Genomic DNA, 19592 nt, shown 5'->3' with positions numbered 1-19592 from the left:
TTTTATCTAGACTTGCCATTGTCTGCCTTTCACTAACTACCTGTATGCTACATAAATTCATTGCGGTAATTTGGGTTTGTATAAATTCTTATTAGGTGAAATATAAATCAAGTGAAATTGCTTACCTGACGGCACCACAGTTTTCGGAATATTTGTAAATAGGCCAACACCATGAGACACAAAGGTGCCATATATGTCACTAGGAAAAAGCATGTGTGGTACATCTTAGGATAAATTTCACCTGAAATTTAAAAAATATATATATAGATATTAAAAGTTGAAACATACCATATTTTTAAATTTTGCTAAAACTAATGTCTCAAAAATGCAAATATATTGTCTATGTGTTCTTCACTGGAAATACTATGTTGCCAGAATGGGAAAAAAATCAGATCACTGAAATAAAGATAGACAAACAGATAGACAGATATGAGCACATATGATACACACATACACATACACATACATGTGTCCGTATGTTTCTGAATAATCCCATCTGGTCCTTAAAATGGTCTTGCAAGGTAGGTGATACTATCATAACTTTATATTTTTATGGGAGAATTAAGGCTAAAAGAGATTAAATGTCTTCCCTGAGGTCTCACAGCTAGTAGCTGAGGCAGAATTCAAAATCATGTCTTTATGACTCCAAATTTAGAATTCTATCAATTCACCTATCCATTACATAGACCTTATAAAAACATATTATTCTACATTAGAATAACAGTTCTCCAGGAAAGGTATTTTTCCAATAACTTCTCATGGTCTAAAGGTGATCTTGGTGACTAGCTAAATAGTTGGTTTAATGTGAATGACTATCCCAGGCTTAAAACTGCCCTTACATTTAGACGCTACTTACATACATATTAGAGGCATTCTAAATGTGAAAAACAAATGCTACTTATTTTTCTCAGATAAGAACAATCAGGAAGCTGATGCTGCCACTTCTCTTCCCAAAGGCAATTGCTTTTAGAGCAAAGTGATTTTGCCTTGATTACATATGGTTATTAGAGAGGCAAAAAATCACGGTCCAGCTCTGCACTTAAAATAGGGAGTATGTCTCAGTCAGCACTTTCATTTATGAGAGTCTTTGTTTTACCTTTGGGAGAAGCAGAAACTCCAATGTAATTCCTGAATTTTGCTAATGGTGCCTTCCAGCTTAGTGCACTAACCAAGACTCCTTTACTGCCCTGGTGTGTGATAAAGAAATGCTGTATTTAATGTGGATGACCTAGGTTATTAATTGTTATTGTTTATTTTTTTTCCAGTCATGTTTGACTCATCATGGCCCCATTTGGGGTTTTCTTGGCAAAGATATTGGAGCTTTTTGCCATTTCCTTCTCCATATCATTTCACAGAGGAGAAAACTGGGACAAAAAGAGTTAAGTGACTTGCTCAGGGTTAAACAACTAGGAAGTTTCTGAATGTGGATTTGAACTCATAAAAATGAGTCTTCCTGACTTCAGGCCTGGCACTCTATCTGCTTGACCACCTCGCTACACTATTTTATTAATTGTATTAATACACACATTTATATCACAGTGTTTTCTATTAAATTCACTACTAATAAAAGACATTTGAGAATTTGCATATCTTTGACTTATGTTTTCCTAAAATCATCTTTTTATAATTAAATATTTCCTTCACAAATAAAATTTTCTAGTAGCAAAATTGATAAATATTGCAAATGACAATATATTGTGAAGGAAAAAAGCATCAGATGAAATTATCACTTGAATGTAGATACCCCACAGCTATATGACCTTAGTATGGTAAAATGGGTGGAAAAATTGAATATGGAATCCGAGGATTTGAGTTTTAATCCTTGAATCTACTATTTGCTACTTGTATAACCTTAGGTGAGACATTTCATTGATTTGCCACTCAGTTTCCTTATCTATAAAATAAGGGGTTTGAACCAATTGACCTGTGAAGTCCCTTCCAGTCCTATATCTATGATCTTAAGTCACTTTATCTCTGAGGTCAGGGCCTATGTTTTCTTACTGATAAAATGAGGGTACTGAGTTCGATAAATGTATCATAATTGTTTGTGTGTGTGAATAGGTTGTGTGATTTAGTGGGAAGTAAATTCTCAGAGTAAAATCTTCACAAAAATGTCAAATTATTCTCCCCAAATTCCTCCCTATCTTTACCCTCTGTCATATTTGGCCTTTTATAACATAGGCAGTGGAAAAAAAATCCATTGTTTGGCTGCTATTAGGCAAGAAGGCTAGCAGTACCTTATTGATTTTTCTCATTTTAATGAAAGAAATGCCAATAGTTTTATGTTTAATTCATCTCCCATCCTTTGTCTCCAACCTTCACCTCACTGTTCCCACCCCCTCCCCATTCTAAGATCTATTTACATAGGAGTGGTTGTATTTATTTATTTGATTTTTCTGTTAGTTGGTTTATTTATTTATTTCTATATAATGTTGACAGGGGAGAACAGCAAACACTCCTTGGAGGGCTGAGCACATGGCTGGAATACTTAAAAAAAACCCAACAACCTTATTCTTATCTAGGTGGCAAATACCTAGCTCATCGTTTCCTTGCTGGGATCCTGGCCTCTTTTAAGTTTATTCTATAAAACAGCTCAGTTCTGAAAAGAAAAAAAAAAAACCATAGGAGTCAGGCAGCTAAGATAGAGAGGCCAGAGGCCAGGAGAAAACAGCCTTTCTCTTTGAAGTGCTGCAGCCTGAGAAACATTTGGTGGGCCAATTTCAAAGAAACTCTACAGTCACCCGGGCACTCCCCCAGCACCTAAGCAGCTTTCAACTTTTATATGTCTAGGGGAGGGTCATAGGTGAGCTTTTCACATAAAAATAAGGCTTTGAAGCAGATACCTCTGAAGCCCTAATGTCTGTACCAGCCTTAAAAAGACTGAAAGGAAGGAGGTGGGTGTGATAAGGGCATTATGGGCATAGCCACAAAAATGTTTATAGAATTCAGAGCTATTCAACATAATGCACAGATATTTCACTCCAAGGTCAAGATGATTTTAAAAAGTTGGAACGATGGGAATTAGATAATTGCCTGTTGAGTCCATGCACATGAGAGTATCTTGAAAGAGATTTGTTATAATAGCCAGCTATTGTATAGAAAAAAATTAATTTTACATAGCCATGTTTAGAAGACTAGATAGGCAGTGACACAATCTACTATATAAAGACCTCCCTAACTAGAAAATAAGGGCAGGGGATTATATGTTAATATGCAAATATGTGAAGAATCTTTTTGACTACTGTGATCAACTGAGTAGAGCACAGGAATATGGACTCCATCCTACCATCCCAATGAGAGTAAAAAAAGGTTCTAATCTCCAATTTAATCTTACCTACTCTTTATCCATCTCCCCACCCTGCCCCAACATTCTTCCACATCAATTCTTCCCAATTCACTGACAGACTTTCAAACATCCCTCTTCTTCACAGTCATTGAAGTTATAATCTCAATGTCAGTCTAAATCTAAATCTCCACACCAATTAGAACAGCAGTTCAGGTACTACTGGGACATTGTCCCTCACCAGGAACACTCCTTCTACACTACCTGGTAGTGACTAGTAAGAGTCCTATCCCACACTGTACTTCTTTCTGTTTTCAATACAGTAGAGTGAATCACATAAAATGAAGTCATGTGGATGTGTTGTAATGTATTCTAAATTGCATATCCTCCCCACCCCCATCTGCCAACCCATCTCTCTTCCTAAATTCCTTATTTCTGTCCAGAGCACCATCATCCCTGCAGTCACAAAGGTTTACAATCTGGATCTCATCCCCTACTTATGCATTCTCCCTAACCCTCCAACTCCCAAACATTTTTCAAATCTTGTCATTTCAATATCCACATCATCTCTCATATTTCCTTCACCCCCTTCTCTTCACTCATATAGCCATCACCCTACGTAAGTTCTTTATTGCCTATCACTTAGATTTTTGTAATGGTCTCATAGTTGATCTTTCTTCCTCACTCTAATGCAAACTCCATATACTGGCCAAAAGCAAATTTATTATAATACAGAGGTGACCATGTTGTTGGATGATGACTTTCCCTGCCTGTATGCCCTGCAGTACCTTGGCATATTAATTACTAACGTAACCTAAGAATGTTTGAGAATTGTCGTATTAATTACTAATGCAACCTAAGAATGTTTGAGGATTGGAATTCACTCCACCACATCACTGCTAGGACTTCTGGTCCTTTCCATGTCTACTTCAGATGAATTTAAGTGTTACCTTCTGTATTTAAACTAGGAGTTTCTTGTCAGCAAGGAGCGATTATTATGATATTTTTATTTGCATCTAGAACTTAGAACAGTGATTGGCACATCATAAGTGCTAGAAAATGTGTTTTCATTTATTGAATAAATTGGCAGTTGTCAAAAGTAAAAACATTAAAAAAATTAGTCTTTTAGTTAACGTAACTTAAGTAGCAACCTAGTGACAAATTTACAAAGCAGGTGAATAATCAATACTGTAACAATATGCTGTGTTTATTTTAAAATCAGTATGAAACATATAAATATGATATTTATGGCATGGATTCATGGCTTCAGTGACAGAAGTTGCATTTTGGGAAGGATACATTGATTTGATTTAATTCAAGTAAGTAACTTTGAACAATTAAAATCTGTAATATTCAGCAGTCACCATAATACTAAAATACTTGTACTTCTATTTTCTGAAATTTTCTTTATTGATGACCAAATGTATACACTATAGATGCTCAAATTTATAATTTGGAAAGTTCACTGAAAGCTTATAGGTTTATAGAAGCTTAGTTGAATATTTCAAACTAATTTCAAATCTTAGAATTTTTATTTAACAGATTTAGCTTATGGGTTTATAGAAGCTTAATTGAATATTTCAAACTAATTTTGTTTCTTAGAATTTTTATTTAACATATTTGAATAAACCACTCTAGTATCTTTGCCACAAAAACCCCAAATGGGGGTCACAAAAAGTCAGATGTGACTGAAACAACTGAGCAGCAGCAGCAACAGCTTATTATAGTGAGCCAAGTAAGATCTTTGAGGACAGATCGCAGAAAAGTTTAAGTTTTCTTTGATCTGACCAGTCAGAAATGAATTTTTATTTCTCTCAACCCTTGCACTGAGCACTCTATATCTCTCTTGTGCTCCAATAGTCTAAAATGTGAGATAGTTATTCTACAGTTATCAAATTTTTATGTTCATATCATACTACTCCTACTAGATTATAATTTCATTGAGATCAGAGATCATTTCCTATGTCAGAATGCTATAATATGTAATAGAAAGACCATTGCTTTTGAATTCAGTCATCTGCGGTTCGAATTTGATCCCTAAACGTTGTTACCCACGAGACTTTGGGTAAATCACTCTCTGAGTCTACACTTCTTACTCTTTCATAAGCTTGTGTAACCATGGCTCTCTAGTTAGAAGGGATTTTAGAATCCAAGTAGACCACCCTCCTTATTTCATGGATGAGGCAACAGAGACCCAGGGAAGTGAAAAATGTTTCCCAAGATCACATAAATAGTACCTGTCACAGTATGGATTTGAACTTGATTCTCAGATTCTATCAAATGCTTTTTTGCATTTTACCACAATGTCAGTTATTAAGAGGAAGCAATATTTATATGTGATTTTTTTTCCACAGCGTTGTGAGGACTGAATCAGATAATATCTACGAAGCTCTTAGCACATTACTTGGCACATAGTGGTTGCTTAATAAATGTTTGTTTCCTTCCCCTACTCCCCAGCCCCCATGAAGGCAGGGACAATATCTTATTCAAATTTGTGTCTTCCATAGCAATTAGCATTACTCTGCATTCAGTAGGTCCTTAATGAATGTTAGTTGAGTAGAATCATATACTAGCCTAATATTTCACATGTGGTAGGCTTTTACCAAGTAGTTTTTGAATGAATGAATGTTGAATTGCATAACAAAGTGTATACATACCTATAGGATTTGTATTTACTATTGTTCTAATTTATAATCGGTTAACAAATACTTATGAATCAATTTCCTATAATTTGCAAGGCACTGTGTGGTAGCACAAAGACATATCTTGCAATCAGAATTAGGATACCCTGCAGTAAAAGCATTACCAGTGTTCTGTGGAACACTCTCAGTAAACAATTGGATTTAATATTGAAGAGTGCATTTTATAACTGGTATTAAATTTGATTTTACAGAAGATCCATTTAATTTTATATTATTTTAATTCTTGCTTTTATAAGCAGCTACAGTAATTATGGGCCATTATCTAATCCCTTTCTAACCATTTTCCCAAATGACTTCAGCAGCCTGAGCATGCATTTGTATATTTGCATGCATCTCACAATAATTGCTTTCCATAATATTCATGCTAGGACTACATAATCAAACTCTCAAACTGGAAATAAGTTTGCATTTGCATCTACTGGTCAAAGATAATTAGAAAATAATGTGGTTTCAGACTTCATCTGAAAACTGCACACTCACAGGTATTGGCTAGATCCCATAGCTTTGTGATATGTGTTAATGGGGGTTAAAACTCCTTACATTTCCTGGGGGAGTCTGAATCATTTGAAGTTTAAAAAGAACAACAAAAACCAAAATCCAAAACAAAATACAAAAGCAAAAAACCCATCAAAACAGAAAAAACATGCTGGCACATGAAGGAAATTTAATGAGCAGCATATTTTAGAGAATACAGCTGATATTTGTAAAATACCGGGTGTGCCTTTTATCTGCTTGCTAAATGTTTTGACTAAGTTGAACAATTAAGCAAAGCAAAGCTCTAGAGAGGCAGGTTAGCATAGCAGACAGGACTTTTTTGGAATCAGGAATACCTAGATGTTATACCTGACATGCTAGAAGAGTGACCGTGGGCAATTCATTTAACCTGTTAGTGCTCTTGACCACTCTCTTAGACTATCAATAGGGAGAAATTGTCTCTGCCTTGGCAGATGAAGCTCCTTACCTGAAGCTGTCTATGCTAATAAAATCAACAGACAATTTCCAATCTGCCTAAAGCCCTTGGATATCATGAAAAATAAGACTCTACCTTTGAATAAGAATGCAAACTTGTAGGGTTGGTAAATTGAAACTTTCTGGCTCCATTGCACAAGAATAAAATATCTGTTCTACCTGTGAAAGCTCTACCATGGCTCAGTCCTCCTTTTTCCTTTCTTAGTAAGCTACTTCTACAAACTCTATGTCTACCTGTTATCAGTCACTCTTTCATTCTTACCTTCTCCTTAGTGAAGCATTTCTAAGACTCTACCTTTGTGGAATCATGGGGCTGAAAAGAGTCTTAGAAGGTGTAGTTCTCTCTTTCTCTGTAGTTTTATGCCAAGGTTACAGATCTGACTTTAAAGAGAAGATTTACGTTATATGGACCCATAACGGGGCACTATGAGTCACAGAAGAAGGGTAAAGGCAGGGAGAATGTTTGAAATAGGCCTCGGGGAGTTATTTAAAATATAAAATTATGTTGGAACATAGTAACACAATGAATATGACTTCCAGAGAAATTATCTCATTATTCTTGGCACTTTCAACTTATTTCATTCTGATCACTATATATAAGACATCGTGTGTGTGTGTGTGTGTGCATGCGCATGCCTGCAAGTGCAGAGTAACAACCTATAGAAAACAATCAATAACTATAATATTAGAAACAAGAAGAAATTTTAGGTATATTTTATTTTAGAGTAAATCTGTTTAATGTTGGTGGTTCACATCCATATGTCTCTTTATAGAACACTTTCTTCACTACAACCCTGTTGGATAGAGTATAAATTATCACTATCTTCTTTTTCCAGATGAGATTCAAAGAGATTAAAAGATTTTCCCAGGGTCACATTGACTGGTAAGTGAACAAGCTGGAATGTGAAATCAACAGGTCCTCTCCTTCTGCAACAGGACCAGTATTATTTCACCAGCAGTATTCAGTGCCTTCTCTTTACCCTGGATAGGCACCTTCTGAGTAAGGATTGCTTTATTCTTTGCACTTGGATCCCAGCTGCCTAGTACAATATCTGGCACAGAGTAATCACTAATCAACATTATCTGATTGGTTTAAAAAAAGATTGTGCAATACCTGTCTCCCTAGCAGTCTAGCTTTTTAAAATATCCTTGTTTGCCTCAATCCCTTTAGAATTTCATTTACGTGGAACCATTCCCCTACAGTGCAGTGATTTGTAATTTATTCCTGACATTTGAGATACAATCAGTTCTGCCCAATTTGTTGTTTTCTCTAAATTTAAAGAGTGGATTCTCAATTCCTAGATACAAGTAACTGATGCCCTATCTAAGAGTAACACTTGACTGGTACCCCTTACTATATTTTCCCACTTTGGCCAAAGCTTTTGGGCATTACCATAAAGGGATGTCTTTCTAATAAAAGCATGACATCTTTCTAAAATAATTCATTGCAGTAATTGGTCATAAGAAGCCAGTTTTTTCCTAATGAAAGTATGGGAGTAAAATGTACTTTTTTTAAAAAGAGGAATAAAGAATGGAAAGCATGTTTGTAATCTGTGCCGAAAAGTGGTGCTCTTTTCATTGGCCTGTCACTAATGGGTCCTGATCACGCTCTCTAATGTCATGGTAACCAACACTCTCCTTCTCATTGTCTAATGTACACAATCTGCTGGTGGTGTCAGGCTCAGGGTTTTTGCCAGTACAGGGCCCTCCTGGAATTATTATCATGGGTCTTTACAGGAAGAATTTTAATGTGTCTAAGGATAGAAATGCATTCCCAATAAAGCATACAGTCATCTATGTCTATATCTACATATGCCAAACATTTATGAAGTGCCTACTATGTGCAAGATTCCAGGAAATTAAAAGAAGTGCTCTAAAATTCTGCTGGTTACATTTGAACAGCATAGAAATATCTATGAAGAGTGACTGCAACTAACCCAGTAGATACAGTTTCATCTCTCCCATTTTTATTAGCAAGGGAAATAAGATGGATGAGTGACTTGGCCCAGAATACAAGTAGATATTGTACATCCGATGTGCCCCTAAAACAAGATTGTTAAGTTTGTGAATTTTGTAAATCCAGTCATTTTAAGTCCACTATTAGTGTCTGCAATTTGAACATTTCTGTAAAGTGAATAATCTTATTTTAAAGTGCGTACCCACAAGTTTATAAAATTTTTGAAGGATACTTAATACACATACTACATACACACATATGTATATATATATGTATGTGTGCATATATGTGTGTGTGCTTGAAAAAAGGTACCTTACAGCCAACCTGTATTCAGAGTACAGAATTCTCTAACCTCTCACTTTGTGCTTAATCTGCAAGAGAAGGATCACGTTACTTTTTGAGAAAGTTGGGGAGATGACAATATACACTGGACCTTTTTCCCTCTTAAAATTTACTCTACTCCTGGAACTTCTTACATTGGGAGTATTCTCCTCTAGGAACTTGATCTCTCTGTCTTTCTCTCTGCTTGTTTCTCTCTGTGTCTCTGTCTTTTTCTCTTTCTTTCTCTGTCTTTATCTCTCTTCCTTTCTCTCTCTGTCTCTTTATGTCTGTGTCTGTGTCTCTCTGTCTGTCTATCTGTCTGTCTGTCTGTCTGTCTGTCTCATTAGTTCTTTCTAGAATGTCTATTTTAGGAAGAATACCAAACCAAGTCATCTTATCTCTTCTCTCTTCCCCCACTTCAGTTACCTTTTCTGTGTTGTCTTGGCCCACTGAAATATCAACTTCTAGAAGGAAAGTAAAGGAATGTTTTTTTTCTGTTTTTCTTAGTATTCTCAGTGCTTAGTATATTTCTTGACACAAAATGTTTAATAAATGCTTATTGATTTGCCTATCTTAAAGATAGTTGTTATAAGATAGATGTTATAAGACTATAAGTAACTTTGATCTGCTATTTCATAGATTTAATAAAATATTGGATCTTGAAGGGCATCAACATAATTAATCTAGTAACATTTATTAAATGTATTTCAGAGACTGTGTTAAGTGCTGGGGGTACAAATACAAAGACATATTTTCAAAGAGTAACTAGTGCAGAAATGTTAATTAGGTTACATTTAATTCTCATATTGTCCACAGTATTGCCAAGAGAGTCCCAAACCAAATCAAAATGGTATAAAATTTGTTGTTGTTCAGTCATTTCAGTCACATGTGACTCTTCATGAATCTATTATGGGTTTTCTTGACAAAAATAATAGAGTGGTTTTCTAGTTCCATGAGTAAACTGAGGCAAACGGGGTTAAGTGACTTGCCCAGGACCACACAGCTAGTAAGTGTCTGAGTCCAGATGAGAACTCAGGAATATGAGTCTTCCTGACTCGAAGCCCAGCACTCTATCCTCTGCACCACCTAGCTGCCCAATGAGGAGATACATAAAATCATAAAATGCAAATAATAACACATTTTAAAACTATGTCAATATGAGACCCACAGGGGTCTGTATTCATGATATAGTGTCTCTGGTTTCTATCAGAATTTGATACCATTGATCTAGTCTATCCTCTTAATCTTACAAATGAAGAAGTTAATGCCCATGAAAGGGAAATGATTTAACTATGAAAAAAATCCCTATTAATTAGTGAATCCAAAAGTACAATGTCCTCCTCAGAATGAAGTACATTGACCTCATTAGACAGTTTTCAGCCAAAGCTTTATGACTATTTATTGTATATATTATAGAGGATGCTCTTTGGGGGTAGAGGTTGTACTATATAATGATTGAGATCCCTCTCAATTCTAAAGTTCTGTGTTTAGTGACAAATCCTGGATTAAAATTCAGATCTCCCAATTTCCAGTCCAAGGGTCTCATTACTACATGATGCTATTTTAGGATGATAGATTACAGAACCAAAAGGTCATCATTTCAGTTCTGGGGGGAATTTAGAGGTGACTTGGTCAATGTCATATAGGTAATAATCAAGACAGTCTAGATTCAAACCCAGATTCTTTGCTTTCAAAGACTCTTACAATTGTGTCACCTTCTGATTATTAGAATTGAACTATGGATTAGCGTGATCTTTTATTTATATGTGCTAAAAACATACAAACCAAGTCACATGTCCCTGGAATGTCTAGGGGTCATAAAAAGATGAAATTTACTTAAAGGTACTGAACTTTTATGAGGTCTAGAATTAGGGAAATGCCAAGAAAAAAAGAGTCAGACTTGGTTTGTAGTTGGCATAGCAGTACCCCTAGTTTGTGGGTAATAACATACTTACCACCCCAGCGTTCATCACACACTGTAAACAGAGTGGTTTTATTGGCTAAATCTGGGAGCACATTGCTGCATTCCATGACAATCGCCTGAGGAATCATTATGATGCACGAGACGATCCAGATAATTACAATACTGTTCCTTGCCCGCTTGGCAGTGCTCTTAAACATCAAAGGGTGACAAATTGCATACCATCTATCCAAGGCTATGCAGCTCAATGTTAGCACAGACACAGAGACTGACACAGTCTAAGAGAAAGGAAAGACAAAAAAAATAGGAGAATCACCATTTTAAAAATTGAAAATGCTTTAGGTTTTTGACCCAGTGATAACTATTAAGTTATCACTTAATTAATTAATTAATTAAGTTAATATCACTTAACTATTAAGATAACTGGATTGTCAAGGAAGGTAAATGTAAATTCTATCAACAAATCTCTCCTCAAATCACTGTGGAAATGAAAAAAAAAAAGTTAAAATATTAAACTGGGAGTTGGGGGATGGAAAGGAAAAGGAAATATTTGTACAGGTAATTCATGCTTTTTATACACAAAACAACTCCTAAAGTTACAAAAATGAATGTTTCATTTCCTCTGCTTCACCTTTGGAAGCAGTGTCATCATTATTTCATCTTGCTGACTTCTGCAGTGACAGAGAAAATCACAACCTCATAAAAATAATCTGCTTAGAGCAACCCAGAATCATAGGACTCACTTTCACTTGTTTTATGGAGACAAATATAATATTCATCTTATTCCTTTCAGTAATCAAGTAGCAATTGAATTTCAATTTCCTTTAGTCCTTTCAAATAAACTGTACCAAAGGCAGTAGTTGGTTTTTATTAAGAAGATTCATTATATGGATATTAATTCAGAATGAGTTCATATTTCAATAGAAACTTTCTCCCAGAAAATATAGTTATCTGTGCTAGATCTCAATCAAGTCTCCTCTCTGCAGTGTTATGAGTTGTAGAGCCAGATTTCTAAAATATGAAAAGCCTTATATGGTTATGAATGAGACACAGACTTACTACAGTTCTATAGTTCTAAAGGATGCCAAATGCTCAATTCATTTTCACCTTTTCCTTTTATTCACAAGGTCTGGACAGCATTCTGTTCAAGAAATTCTCTAGAACCTCTAGTCATCTCTCAACATTCAATCCAGCCCTATTTCGTTACCTATCCACAAGACTCTAGGGAAAGCAAAATGGTTCTGGGCATAATGTCTGGGTTCTGATCAATATTAGAGAAGAATGTTAGAGAAGGTTTGCCTATATATAATACAGACTTTTAAGATTTTCATGAAAACACTAAAGCAGTACTTTCTTAGTGATTCATTGTAGTTCGTTATTCATAAGCCCTGAGAAACAAGGCTGACTAGTAGAAAAATGCTACATGCCACTATGAATCTATATGCATTTATTCTTCACTTAAAATAAATGTGTGGGGCCCCCTTCATCAGTTAGGTGATAATTGCATCCAATCTAAAAAGATGATAATAATGATGATGATCAATAAGCAGAATTTGTATAGCAATTTAAAATATATGGAGCACTTAACAAATCTTGATTTTATCCTCAGAACAACCTTAATAAGGAGATTGCTATTATCATACCTTTTCACAGATGTGGAAGCTTGTTGAAGGTCACATTGCTAGTAAATATCAGATGTCAGATTTTATTTCAGGTCTTCTAACTATGGATACAATACTGTATTCTCTGAGCCTAGTTATTTCTATTGTGCTAAGTGCTAGGTGGTGGGAAGACAAATAAAAAACCAAAAAAAAAAAGTCTCTGACCTCCAGGATCTTACACTCACAGGGGAGATAAAACATGAATATGGATAAGAATATCCATGATTATTGGACAAGGAGGAAGCAAATACTAACAAACAAAGTTGTGGTCCTTAATCATTTTTATGTGTCTTGGACTCTTTGGGCAGTGTGGCGAAGTCCATGGACCCCTTCACTGGGTAATGCTTTCAAATGCACAAAAAGTACAGAGAATTACAAAGGGAAACAATTACATTATCAATATGATTGACCCTCCAAAAACTTAATTGTCCTCAGTTTAAGAACCCTTGAATTAAGGGGAATAGGAGATCTTTCTCATTTAGGAAATGTTACCAAACTGAACTTTGTGTGTTTCAGGGGAACTAAAGAGGCAGAGATCAGAAAGGAAGGCTTTCTGAGCATGATAGAAAATCTAAGCAAGGACAAGGAGGTTGAAACAATGGAGTCTCAAGGTTGGGAACAAGTATACTTACTGGTTTGTCTGGAAAATCAAATGAAAGGGAGATATGTGGTAGGGCTGGGAAAGTAGATTAGTGTCAAAATGACTTTAATTGCCAAGCTGAAGAACATGTGCTTTTTTCCCATGAGTTAATAAGGAGCCACTGAAGATTCTTGAAGAGAAGAGGGAGGGAAATGGTCATATTTGTACATTAGGAAGATTATTTTGACAGCTGTGTGGCAATAAATTGGAGAAGAGGGAGACTGAAAACTGAAAATTAAAATGGGAGGCTGGTCCAACAGACCAAGCAAAATGTGATGAAGTAGAATGCTAAGTATCCTAGAAGGGAGATGGATAGATGGGTTCTTCTAGTTCTGACAAGATGTGGCAAATGATCAGATCTGAGAAATGAGGGAAAGAGAAAAACTGAGGATAACTTTAAGGTTGTGAATCTGAATAACTCTCAGTGAAGAGGTTGAGGGTACAGTAAATTCTAAATTATAAAAATTGAAAGAAGGATGAAAGCCTTCTGGTTAATCAAATATTTTGGGTTCATGGTGACCCTACGTATCTATATGTATATATGCATATGTATATATGTCTGTATATATACATACACGCATACGTATATAAATAACTTTTTTTCCTAAAACCACATTTTCACGTTAATATTGTGTTTTTCCCCAATTACATGCAAAAACAGTTAACATTTATTTTTAAAAAATCTGAGTTCCAAATTTTCTTCCTCCTTCCCCACATCCTCTTGGAGAAGACAAGTAATTTAATATAGGTTAGACATTTGAAGTCATGCAAAACATACTAGTCATGTTGTAAAAGAAACCACAGACCAAAAACACACCAAAATATCCAACAACAACACAACCAAACAAACAAGAAAAATAAAGTTTTTTAAAAAAGTATGTTTTGATATGGAGTCAGACTCTATCAGTTCTTTCTCTGGAAATGGACAGCATTTTTGATGGAAATCCTTCAGAATTGTCTTAGATCATTATATTGATTAGAATAACTAAGTCATTCACAGTTGATCATCACATGATATTGCTGTTAGTATGTACAATGAATGTTGTCCTGGTTCTGTTCATTTCACTTTGCATCAGTCAATGTAAATCTTTCTAGGTTTTTCTGAGAGCACACTACTAATCATTTCTTATAGTATCATACAAGTTCATCGCAATCATATAACAAGCTTGTTCAGCTTTTCTTCAACTCAATTTCAAATTCATTGCCACATCAAAAATAGCTGCTATTCATATTTTTCTATGTGTAGGTCTTTTGTTTTAATCTCTTTGGGATACAGACCTAGTAGTAGTATTTCTTGGTCAAATGGTATACATGGCCCTTTGGGGTTATTGTTCTCAAGAATGGTTGAATCAGTTTACAACTTCACTAGATGTGCATTAGTGTCTCTATTTTCCCACATTCCTTCCATCATTTGTCAGTTTATTTTTCTGTCATATCAGTAAGTCTGAGAGGTATGACATGGTACTTCAGGGCTGTTTTAATTCGCATTTCTCTAATCATTTTTTGTGCCTCCTTTACCAAACTGTTGACTCCTTTTTCATGACTTTTCTTGCATCATTATCATTTCTTTTCCTGATTTTTACTCTAACTCTCTTTGATTTTCAAAATTCTTTACAAATTTTTCCGGGTATTCTGTTTGGGCCTGAGGCCATTTCGTATTTTTTTTTGATTTGACTTTGTTGTCTTCTGAGTTTATGTTTTTATCTTCCCTGTCACTCTAGTATCTTTCTATAGGCAGGTTCTTTTGTGTACTTCTTTTGTTTGCTCATTTCCCCAGTCTATTTCTTAACTTTTAATTTTATGTTAAAGTTGGTCTTTGTTCCTGGGGTGGAGGGAACACTATACTCAGCTTCAGTTTTTGTGAGCTAGTTTGAAGGTTTGTAAGTTTTCAGTTCTTCCAAGGTGGTATGATTTAAGGAGAGTTGTATTTACTACTCTCCTGGCTTGTTCTCTAGTCTGTGAGTGATCACAAACACTCTTTTCTGCCCTAGAACTGTGATCAGTGTCCCCTACTCTCCTGCAGCTATAAGCTCTGATGTGATAGTGCTTTACCCTAGGCCTGTGACTCAGGACTTCAACCAAGATCCATGTATGGGCAATACAATAAAGTACTGCACCTAGTGCCTTCAAAGCCTCCCTTGTAACGTCCTTCTGACCAGTTGTCCAACTTCATTATTGTTTGTGGACTGAGAGTTCCAGAAGCTGTTACTACAGATTTAGTTGCCTCCAAGTCCTACTGCTGACTTGTCTATGGATAGCCTGTGCTCAATTATGCTCCTGTATCACCTCCATTCTCACCAGACCCTCCCTGCTGACCTTCTGGGTTGTCTTAAGTTGGAAAAATTGTTTCATTCCATTGTTTTGTGGGTTCTGCAGCTACATATTTCATTTTGAGGCATTATTTAAAGTTCTTTGGAAGGAAATTTGAGAGAACTTGAGTGAGTCTCTGACTTTCTCCATCATCTTCAACTAAGAACTTTCAAAGAAAGCAAATTCAGAAAAAAATACTCTACACTGAACATAATTTATTCTTTTTTTTTGATAATTTATAAGGGTGGACCATATTTAAATTAAAGCTAGTAGCTTTGGAATGTAATACTCATTGATGGCTATTCATTATAAAGTTAAAACTATAGTTTCTACTGATCTTTGTTTTGTTATAATGATAGAAAAAACTGATATTGTAAATTTGTTAATGTTCTTTTTTGAAAAATTAGCATTCTTTCTCAAAATTATGTTTTCCCCTCTTTAACCTGTGGGAGGAAGAACCTCACCTAATTTCATGCATTAGAAGAGAGATAATGAGGAGATGAAGTCTTATGATGTCCTTGATAATCATATATTCCAGCCCCTGAACTTTTTGATGCTCTTACTTCTGTTAATCTGGGGAAGGATGGCATCCTGGAGAAATACCTTTGTAGCCTCATTAAAGATTTTTCAAGGTTTTGCTCTTACTCTGCCCAAGAATTATGTGACTGTCATTATAGCCACACTTTCACACTAATGTAGGAAAGCCTCCTTGCAAGCATTCTTAAGGAGTCTCAGTCCCATACCTGACTCCCTCTAGGAGTATAATTGCTGAACCTGAGCTGTTAGTGATTCATTATAATCCATGACAATGGGGGAAAAGATGATTTTCTACTATAGGAGCCCAAGCTCAACACAGTTTATTTCCAAATGACTTGTTTGTCAATATCAATTGGTTGGTTTCTTCTATTTCTTTACCTATAATAGAATCTAGGATATCCAAAGGGATCACTAACTTATTTGACCATTTTTTAATTGTGGTGAAGTTAAAAGGAAAAAGATTTTGGTTTAATATAATTTAAAACTTCATAACAATTAAAGGTGTTGGAAAGGATTTTCTAAGAGTAAAGGGTTTTAGGAGGTGCCAGATCTAACAGTAAGAAAAAAAAAAAGACCTCACTCCGTAGTGAAAAGTCTTGTATTCTCATCCTTCTCCTAATCCTTTCATATATAAATGAGGGGGCCAAGACTGGAATTAGGGTGAGACTAAGTTAGGAATTCTAGACTGTCTAAAAGTACTCCCCAGAGAAGACAAAAAAATAGTGAGAGTAACAGTAGGAGACAAAGGAATTATCAGAGACCTAATGAGTATCAGTTCTACTCTATTCTACTCTAGGCTTTTTCATCTCACCCAGATATATGGTTACTCATTCTTATCCTTTGAGTTAGAGATTAATGTAAATTGACTGAGTCACAATTGGGAAAGGTGGACTAGCTCTAGATGGGTAGATGAAACATATGATAACTCTTTGCTCCTTTGGTTAAAGAAATTGACACTACTTTTTTTCTATTTAAAAAAAAGTGCAATAGTTGTTTAATTTCTACAGAGAAATATCTGGTATACACATTCTTTGGACTAAGTACTAGATCACAAGATACCTTAAATCTTTACTTTGATGCCTAAAACTCAGAAAATCCTGAAAGCTCTGAGAACTTCCTAAACTAAAAAGAACTGACACCATATGATTTCAACAAATGTATGGATGATGTTGGGAAATGGTATAAAGTATATTCAACCTAAGAAGCCCTGGAGACCCAAATCAATCAAGTAGTTGCTTCAGATGGAATACTTAGTACAAAGATTCTCATTTGAGAAGAAACTATTTCTTAGTTTCTTCCTTTATCTCAGCACTTTATGAACTTCTCCCAAGGTCATGTTGACAAAAAATTCTGCCTCTGTGTAACTGGAGAAACTTCCAATTCATAACCTATGGAAATCTGGATCTACTCTTATCTCTCTATGTTTTAAAGGTTCCCCAGTACTAAGAACCAGTCTGAACTTGAAATAAATTCTTTAAACCCTGACTAGAGATGTCCTTTGACCAAGCTGCCATGAGAAATGCAGCAGATTGCTTGTATCCTGAGAGATGTGGGAAGGTTGTTCTACAAACTAGGTGACAGCACTGAACTTGGAGTAAAGAAAGATCTGGTTTCAAATCCTTATTTAGAAACTTAAAGCTACATGAAATGGGGTAACACATAACTTTTCAGTGCTTCAGTTTCCTTATCTTTAAAATAGGAAGGCAGATAGAAGCAATATCCTCTAAGTTCCCATCTGGCTCTAAATTTATGATTTGAGGGCCTCCAGAATTATAAAGGAATAGCTACTATGAGGCCAGACTCCTGGTTTGAATTCTTTAAGGAAATTATTTTCTTTAATCTTCGATCTGAAACTTTTTTTAAAAAATGCTACAATGAATTCTAATCTTTTAAAGTCTTCCAGAATCTTCAGTTTGTGTAGCTTTACACCTTATTAACTGAATAACTGCATAAAATTTATAACTTCCCTGGACTGTGGTCTACTCCTTTACCATTGATGTCTATAAGTCCAGGCATACAGGGCACTTTCTGGGTACTTTTGACTTTGCAAATCTCTCCCTCCCCCCCCCCCCCACACCACCTTTTAGAACAGTTATCTGCAGCAATTGCATAGCTAAGGGATTCTTGATGACATTTTAATTTCCAAAGGTCATCTAAGCTATTTTCCACCAAAGGTCTACATCAGGACTCCTTCTTTCATTTGTTCTATATTTGAAGTCCTTGAAAATGTATAATTGCCAGTAGAGCATACCTGTGATAGAGAAGGGAAATGGTTATAATAGTGCATGTTGTTTGTTTGTGGGGGAACATGGAAAGGTAACTCCAAATTATGCTCCTCCATCACTAGAAATCCTAGACAGGCTTTAGGTAGCAGTCAATAACAGTGATCTAAGAGATTTTTCTTGTGTTCTACCCTTAGTTTCCTCATTAGTTGAATGCAATTAGTAATTGACAAATTAAAAAATGACTTCACCATAATAGATGATGCCTTTTGGTTGAGAAGCAGCATAAACAGAGAACACAATATTGACTTTAACTAGCTATGTGACCATAAGCAAGTCATATCTGCGACCAAGGATGTGCTAGGGTCAGGTTCAAATGGTTTTTGAGAGGCTGTTGTTGTTTTCAGGAGTATAACTCTCTGCTTGTGAATCAACATAAGCTACAAATCAGGACTAGATTTATACTTTTGGTGATTGTTTAGTCTTAAGAAAGTGGTGGAGAAAATGTTAATGCATGTTAATCTTAAAAGTGTGTCCTTTCTGGAGAGGCTGATAAATACTTACCAGCTCACTTACCAGCCACTGGTTTCTTTAAATATAAAATAAGTGATAATATCACTTTTACTGTGTATTTTAGGATTTCTGTGAAGCTCAAGTGAGATAATATACACAAAGACTTGTAAAAATCTCCATTATCATCATTATCATTATTACTACTAAATAATAATGAAAAATTAAAATTTTTCACAAAAGTCCAATAAGATGAAATCATTACCTACATGATCAAGCATTATTTAAAAAAAAAAAACAACACTGAACATATTTCAGCCTATAATCTAAATGTTTTTATAAATTAACAAGTGACCATAGAATCATGGACTCAAAAGTTGGAAGGGACATGGTAGGAACACACAGTAGGTCTTCAACAATTGGAATCAGACAACACATATTTAGGGCTGGAAAGAACCAGATAGATCATCTAGGTCCAACTCTTCATTTTATTGATGAGGAAAACAAGGCCTAGAGAGGTTGAATGACTTCCTCCACCCACTCCCGAATTAAATATCAC

General features: G+C 35.3%; 1 protein-coding gene across 1 annotated transcript in view; it reads right to left on the bottom strand.

Moving 5' to 3' along the window:
* Positions 1-19592, bottom strand: part of HCRTR2 (hypocretin receptor 2) — a 200600-nt gene that overhangs the window by 32101 nt on the left and 148907 nt on the right. Inside the window, exons 3-4 of the mRNA XM_072638432.1 lie at positions 11188-11431; positions 126-241 (exon numbers count right to left, since the gene is read on the bottom strand). Of these exons, the coding sequence (XP_072494533.1) occupies positions 126-241; positions 11188-11431 (360 nt within the window). The remainder of the gene's footprint in view (positions 1-125; positions 242-11187; positions 11432-19592) is intronic.

The sequence above is a fragment of the Notamacropus eugenii genome, chromosome 2 (assembly GCF_028372415.1).
Source record: "Notamacropus eugenii isolate mMacEug1 chromosome 2, mMacEug1.pri_v2, whole genome shotgun sequence".
In the NCBI taxonomy this organism is placed as follows: domain Eukaryota; kingdom Metazoa; phylum Chordata; class Mammalia; order Diprotodontia; family Macropodidae; genus Notamacropus; species Notamacropus eugenii.
Note: the sequence above shows the minus strand (reverse complement) of the source record. Positions and strands in the feature narration are given on the sequence as shown.